Source organism: Pinus tabuliformis, chromosome Q, assembly GCF_031772625.1.
Source record: "Pinus tabuliformis cultivar Carrire ecotype Pingquan chromosome Q, CPIR1, whole genome shotgun sequence".
In the NCBI taxonomy this organism is placed as follows: domain Eukaryota; kingdom Viridiplantae; phylum Streptophyta; class Pinopsida; order Pinales; family Pinaceae; genus Pinus; species Pinus tabuliformis.
The window spans coordinates 262,631,234-262,639,525 of NC_142296.1; the positions used below are offsets into that span (position 1 = coordinate 262,631,234).

Genomic DNA, 8,292 nt, shown 5'->3' on the forward strand with positions numbered 1-8,292 from the left:
TCTCTACAGTCGGCCTCTCAGCAGTCCCTGTAATGGATAAATCGAACCAGGCTTGTCCCATACCCCCTCAGTCCTCCTCCCCTCACTTTTCAAGAGCTCTGCATGTGTCTTGTAGTGGTGAGGTGGGTCTGTTATGCCAACTCTCAAACGATATGCCAGACCTGGGGATGGGACTAGGCCCATCCGATAGTGTTATTATGGCGGTTTCATCTGCGCCTACTCTCGTCTCTACGCCTGCGGGAGATGGAGGCCTTGAACCTCATTACAATCTAAGACCCTTAGCCACCAGGAAAGGGAAAGTTCCGGTAGTAGGCGGTTTGGCAACGGATGAGGTGTCCACAGGTTTGAGGAAGCTAAGAGGGAGGAAATCAGATATGTCAAAGGCAAAGTTGAAGGCAATTATTGATATTGCTGGAGGGAAGCAGATGTCCCTGCCAGGGGTGCTTAGAGCAAAGCAAACACCCCCTGAGATTTTTAGATGATCATTTTATCCTATAACTGCAGGGGTCTTGCTAGTATTCCCAAAAAACTAGCTCTGAAGGATCTGGTCAGGTCCAACAAGCCTGATATTCTTTTTCTTCAAGAAACTCTGGGGAAAGGAGATGAAATTATAGGCTGTCTTCATAAGCTTTTGCCGGGTTGGAGTTTTCATGCAATGGATGCAAATGGACATTCAGGAGGTGTGGTTTTGGGGTTTAATGTGAAGGTGGCGTGTGAAATATCCTCCTGGGGATCAAAAAATGTTCTGGTGGTGGAACTTTACTCCAACGAACTCTGTATTCCCTTCCTTTTTCTTAATATCTATGGTCCTATTTTGGAGCGGGAGAAGTACTGGAACTCTTTCTTCGCTAAGTCTTTTTTGGCGCATCCAAATCTTATCATTGGTGGAGACTTAAACTTTTCTCTGGGCCTTACTGAATCTTGGGGGGCCAACGCCAGAGCTGATCCCCTCTCTGCATTCTTCCATCAGAAACTGGCCTCGTCGCCTCTCGTGGATGTTGCCCCTTCAAAGTTGCGTCCCACTTGGAGGAACTGCAGAATAGGAGATGACTGGATCGGGAAGAAATTAGATCGATTTTTGATAAGTGATCTGCTGGCTGAGAAATTACAGGCGTTCAGGCATTGGGTTGGAGATGGTGGTCTCTCAGATCACTTACCGGTTTTCCTGGAAGTGAAGGGAGATCTAACCAAGCCAGGTATTCCTTTTAAATTTAATTCCTCTTGGCTTTTGGATGCATCATATACTAGTCTTTTTCACAATACATGGAGGAAAGCTGTTGACAATGAAAATGAGAATCGCAGTCAGCTTTTTATGGAAAATTTATTAAGGATGAAGGCTGCCTCCAAACTCTGGGCCTTTCAAAAGAAGCAGAAGGAAGAAGAATCAATGCAAGCTGTTAACTCAGAACTCGCCCTCCTTGAAGATCCAGATAGTTTTGGCTATGGTACAGGTGAGTCTTGAAAGAGAATTCAGGAGCTGGAGATGGAAAGAAGGAGAATTCTTCAGATTAGGGAGCAAAGCTGGCGTCTTAAAAGCAGAGCGATCTAGTTACAGGCAGGGGATGAAAACTCCAAGTTTTTTTACAATTATGCCAAAGGGAGAAAAAACTCAAACACAATCTGGGAAATGAAGAAAGCAAATGGTGAATTAGCACTTTCCTTCAAAGAGCTAGCCACTGAGGGGGTTAATTATTTCAAACACCTCTTTAAAGCTCCAGACGAAGCCTCAATTGCAGAAGTTATAAGGGTTTCCCAGATTTTCCCACGATTTTTTGAGGAGGAAGACAATGACTCTCTCATGGCACCTATTTCTAAAGCGGAGGTTGAAAGCGTCCTTAAATCGATGCAAAAGGATAAAAGCCCTGGTCCGGATGGCTGGACCGTTGAATTCTTTCAGCATTTCTTTGAATTCATTGGAGATGAGTTAGTGGGTGTAGTGGAAGAATCCAGGCATTCAGGTTCTATATATCAACCCTTTAATGCTACATTTTTAACTCTCATTCCCAAATCAGATTTTCCGGGTTAGGCCTATTTCTTTGTGTACATGTGTTTACTAAATTATTGCTAAAATCATTGCTGTCAGGCTAAAACCTTTCCTTTCTAAAAATGTTTCTCCGGAGCAGTTTGGTTTTTTAGATGGCAGGAAAATCCATGAAGCTGTGGGAGTTGCTCAAGAAACGCTCCACAGTCTTAAAGCTGGAAAGAAAAAAGGAGTCATGGTGAAAATAGATTTATCGAAGGCTTACGACGGAATTAGCTGGCTATTCCTTAGACTTTTGTTAACTCATCTGGGCTTCAGATTTGAATTTGTTAGATGGATTATGAGCTTTGTTTCGTCTTCACCCATAGCAGTCCTGATTAACGGAGCAGCCTCCAGTTTCTTTAGCCCTGAACGTGGCCTGCGCCAAGGCTGTCCGCTCTCTCCCCTTTTGTTTTTGCTGGCAGCAGATGGCATCAGTCGTTTGATCCAAGAAGCAAAAAGACAAGGAGCTCTGAAAGGAATCGAAGTTGCTCCAAATTTCTGGGTCACTCACCTCCTCTTCGTGGATGATATAATCCTCTTCAGCAATGGCAGCCTTGAGGACTATAGGATGCTCAAGAGGATCTTGGACCTCTTTCTGAAAGCTACTGGCCTATGCATAAATGAGAGAAAATCTACTCTTACTTGTTCAGGTCTGGCTAGAGAGGAGGACCGCAGAGTGGCATTGGTTCTGAATTTTGAAATTAAATCACTGGAGGATTCATTCAAATATCTGGGGTTCTATCTGAAGCCAGATAATTATAGGATAAAAGATTGGCAGTGGATCCTTACAAAATTGGAATTGAAACTGAAACATTGGAGCCACAAGTGGCTCTCTCGGGCGGGTAGGCTTGTTTTAATTAAATCAGTTCTGATGGCAATCCCAATCTACTGGGCTAGCCTGTCATGGGTGCCCAAAGGAATCCTAAACTCTATTGAGAAATTATGCAGCAGTTTTCTGTGGGCGGGGTCTAAGTCTGAGAGAGTTACCCCGTGGATCGCTTGGGACAAAATAGCTCGCCCTAAAGAGTGGGGAGGCTGGGGTATAAAAAACCTTGCTTGCTTCTCTCAATCACTTGCAACAAAGTTGGCTTGGAGGATCATCACTACGGAAAATTTGTGGACTGTTGTGACTAAAAGGAAATATATAGATCCATTAACAACGCTAGATTGGATTAGACTGCCGCAAAAGTCATCCAAAAACTCCTCGGTGGTCTGGAAAGCAGTGGTTGCATCTGTTAACATCATAGAGAAGGGTTTGGCATGGTATGTGGGAGATGGAACACAGGTCCGTTTGGGGCAAGATCCCTGGATAGGCTGTTCAGAGGGATTTACTCTATCTCAGGGATTGGTCGCGGCTTTAAAAGACAAGGGTCTTTTCACTCTAAACCAGGTAGCTGATCCTGGGGCTTCTTCTATTTGGAATCAAGGGTGGCTTCAAGGAAGAGACTTAAATTTGATTGATGACAGGTTGGAGGAATGGGACAGGTATATAAGGGACCTCCTCAACTCCTCAGTCAGGCTTTCTGATTCCCCGGATGAGCTAAAATGGGTTTTTGCCCAGAATGGTTTTTATTCTCCAAAAGCAGGTTATAAATGGATGATGTCTCAAAATGGTTGGGAGAACCCAGATTGGTGGGCTAAATCGTTATGGAAGTTAAAAGGACCAGCTAAATCCAAATTGTTCTTCTGGTGTGTCCTACTCCAAAAAGTTCCTACATGGGATTTCCTTCAAAGAAGAGGTAGGATTAGTCCTGGCAGATGTCCTCTGTGTAAAGACAGTGCTGAAACAGCTCAACATCTTTTTCTCCTCTGCCCTTTTAATTCTAGCCTTTGGGCCGAAATGCTAAGAATGATAAAGGTCCCTTACAGATGGGAAGGGCAGGCGCTTTCAGAGGCCTGGCAGAGATGGTGGAATGATTCCTCAAACGAAAGAGAAAGAACCATTCCGTTACTCATCACATGGGGGACTTGGCTAGCTAGAAATCAAGCTATTTTTAAGGATTCGGTCTTCCCTATTGGAAGACTTGAAACAGAAGGAGCTGCCATTTATGAAAGCATTCCTATACCTCAAGCTCCTTCTCCTTCCAGAGCTGTGTGTCAAGAACTCATTAGATATTCTATGCCGTGGGCTTACTTTGATGGGGCTTCGGACAATAATAGTCGATGCGGGGCTGGCTTGATCATCCACTTTTCAAAGGAGAAGGCTGTTAAAGCTTCAATAGGTTTGGGATAGGGCTCAAACAATTTTGCCGAATTGAAAGCCCTTCATCTCCTTCTCAGCTGGCTTATTCTTAGAAATGTGAGAGAATCTCAGATCTTCGGGGACTCCATGAATATCGTGAAGTGGTTTAACGGGGCTCAGCGTTGCAGCAATCTTACTCTGTTTTCTCTGTTCAGAGAAGTTTCTCGCCTTAGGAGTCGCTTTATGGAGGTCTCTCTTAGTCACATCTACAGGGAAAGGAATTTTGACGCGGATCGTCTCTCTAAAGCAGGAGTTGAGCTTGAGATGGGGACGTGGTCGGTCTCGGAGGTTGAAAACGGGGTGGTTCGATCAGTCGAACAACCCAGTTTTGTTTAATTCATCAATCCAGTTCTTCGGCCATTGTAAATATTTCGTTTTGTTTCTACTCTTCGTTATGTTCTTCTACCCTCTGTTTTTCTCCTTGACGGTTTCTTGGGCTGTTTTCCCCATTGGTGGAAGCCCGGGCAGCGTTTAGTCTTTCACTTTTTCTCTGTTCGCTCGAATCCTTTTAGTTTTTACAGTGGATTCCAGTGGTCTTCATATCTGGTCAGGTGGCGGTTGTTTCCACGTGAACCTGTTTCCTGCGAAGCGTTGGTTTTTGGAGGAGGTTTCTTCCTTGCGGTAGCTCGATTTGTTTATCAGCGAGCGGCCTTGACAGTCGGCTGAGACTTTCCCACTTTGCTGGTGGATACAGTCTCGGTGATATGCTTACATATAATATGTAATCCCTTTTTTTTAATAAAAGGATGGTCTTTTTCTGTGGAAAAAAAAGGAATATGCTAGCAAATCAATGCTTTATATTTCATTATTTTTTATTATATTATTTTAGAAATTAATCAAAAACTAAATTTCTGTCAAGTATGTTTCACACTTAACAGATGACATTAGTGTTAAAATCAATTGAAAACATCATTATTAATTGAATGTGTGAACAATTTCATCTTTTATCATTAAAAATATATTACTAAATCACTGTTGTTTTGTATCAATTTATAATTTTGCGTAAATATAAATACTAATATATATATATATATATATATATATATATATATATATATATATATATATATATATATATATATATATATATATATATATATATATATATATATATATATATATATATGAAATAAAGAAAAATAGATTATCTTGCACACTAAAAAATGATTAATCACATTTCCTAAAATTTTATATTTCAAATTTATAATCGAGTTGTCTTTAGTGCGACTTTTTGGAAGCTTTTTCGGTCTAATTTCTCCAAAATCCGGCAAGAAATCATTGAAATTACAAGTTTGATGGGCAACCCCTGCACAATAGAAGTGCCTGAGGAGTTTTTTAAGGTGCTAAATCCGTATATATAGTCAAAAAACTAGTTTAAATAACACAAATCAAGATTTCACCACAAATTTTCCCGTTGGATTCCGGCACCGGAAACTACAAAAAGTCACACTAAAGACAACTCCATTTATAATTACTAGTTAATCAATTTCATAATATATAACCTATATGTCTTACATTCTTGTCTTGGTTAACTTTTCATTTAAAAATTATCAAATATATTATCATATCTAATCATCATAATTTTAGATAAATATAAATTTTCAACTCTTTAGTTCACACTTATTCTAAAGTTATTGAATGTATGAATAGACTTCATGGCAAGTGGGTAGGTATATAGTACAAATTAATAATAAAAATAACACGATGAAACACACTGGTTGGTTCAAAATGCGCCGACAAATGAATTTTGATGTGATTATCATCGAAAAAATCTCTCGGAAATCAAGATATAGATCACATAAACTTAAATTCGATAAAAAATAACATATATTTTAATTTAGCTATATTTAAACTAACCGACATGGACTAGCTACTATATAGCAATAACATATATTTTAATTTAGCTATATTTAAATTAAACGACAAGCACTAGCTACTAGGTTTGGTTTGTATTAGGTAGAGAAGAAGTGTGCCCCTTTTATAAATAATAAGAAACTAAAATAAGAATTATAAATTATAGAGAGAGTAGTTTTTTAAGAAATAATAAAATATATAGGAAATAAATATAGGTTATAGATATGGGTGTATTATTTATAATTGTAAGAGTGTTTTAATGAGTAAAAAAGATAAAATAGATTTGGTTAAGTTGTATTTTTATGGTATTTAGTAAGGAGTAGTTTGAACATGTTATGTTTTTTATTTGGAAAATAATGGGAATTTTGGTATGATTTGAGAAAATATGGTGGAAATTTTTAAAAATCTAGGTTACCATTATCAAGTTTCTGGATTTTGGGTGCTCTAAGAATTCATAGTGTTGAATCTATTTTCACCATTAAATTTTTTATTCAAACACTCCTTGAAATTGTGTAGTGTTAGGTCTTGAAATTGTCATTCACTTCCATTACACTTTCACTATCATGTCCATTATATCACCTCCATTTTACTTTCATTTCACTACCATGTCACTACATTCATCTCACTTTCTTCATTATTGGGTCACATCTATGTTTTTCCAAACTTTATTAATTCTTAGCATTTTTAAGTGAATTTGTGGTTAAAAATTAGAAAATAATGTGCATATGCTTATACCTAACAAATGGGATGAGATTGTTGACATGTGTAGGTCAAAAGGAAGTTTCTAGAAGACCTTTATGTGGCATCCTAAGCTCAAATTCGAATTTGAGTGGAGAGGATCATGGGATCATGAGGATATGCGTCACATTTCCTATTTGTATTGAAACTCTAAGAAGACATGTGTTTTATCATTTCCTTTTTGATTATAACTCTAGAGGTATAGGGAGAGATTCATGGACTCTCATTAATGAGATGACTTCTCATCTTTTTGTATAAATAGGAGATCTCTCTCCTGCATTTAAAGAAGCTTTTGTAAATTTTGTTAGCTCAACTTGTTGTACTTTGTAATTTTGAAGAACTTGAATAAAGCTTTGAAGTTCCCAACATGGAAGGAGATGTGAAGTAGGAGATATCATGGAGCATATTAGAATGTAAGGTAGAGTAGATTTTATTTTGTAGTTTTGCTTTGATTTCATTCAAGTATGTCATTTTATTGTTATGATTGTTTTCAAGTTTAATAGTTTAGATTTCCCATTCATGCAAGTTTAATTCATGCAAGTGTGTTCAACTGGTTGATTGTAGATTTATCTAACTGTGTAATCTATCCTTAGCAAAATAGTCTAAGAAAGTATTTTCCAATTGGTGTTTGGAGCATTAGAGCACACAATAAATTAGTTTTCCTTTACATGTTTTGTATTTAATTTTGTTGCAATTTCATTTTCAGTTTTAGAACAATGAAGTATTGAATCCCTCCAAATGCTATCAAAGGAGATAGTTCTCCCAAAATTGAATAGCGGAGTGATAAAACACTTCATTTAGCTGTTATAGTAGATTAGTTGCAATTTCACTTTTAGTCTTAGTCTTTAATTTAAATTTTATTTTCAATTTTAGAACAATGAAGTATGGAGTCCCTCTAAATGCTATCACAAGGAGGCAGTTTTCCCAAAATTGTATAGCAAAGTGATAAAACACTTCATTTAATTGTTATCATTTTTGCTTTCATTTCTTAGACATTTTGCCAGCTTAGATTAATCTAACTATTCAAAGTTTTTTGTTTTTTGTTTTGTTTGTTTTTGTTTTTGTTTTTGTTTTTTGTTTTGTTTTGTTTTGTTTTTTTGTTTTTAATATTCATTTGCTTTTCTCCCTTCTTTAGAAATTAGATTTTAACATTAAAAGTCATTAGATTTAGTTGTCCATTAACATTTAGAGATTTTCATCTAGAAGCATAACTTTTTTCTTAGATTAATTTTCTTAAGCATAAGAAACAAAACCCCACAAAACAACATAAACTATAAAACAACGAAGTAAGAAAAAGGTTAACTAAGCACATATAGTGCACCACACTTCATCAGATTATGATACACGGATTGGTAATTTATGTGGAGCAATTTAAGACACTAAATTGACTAGACAGGTAGTCTAGGCAAAATTGTGGCGTTGTTTGACAACACCA

General features: G+C 37.5%; 1 protein-coding gene across 1 annotated transcript; it reads left to right on the plus strand.

The window, feature by feature from the left end:
• Positions 1-478: 478 nt before the first annotated feature.
• LOC149219180 (uncharacterized) lies at positions 479-1,462 on the plus strand. The gene has a single exon (XM_089386731.1). The coding sequence runs from the start codon at positions 479-481 to the stop codon at positions 1,460-1,462; it is 984 nt and encodes a 327-aa protein (XP_089242857.1).
• Positions 1,463-8,292: the final 6,830 nt, after the last annotated feature.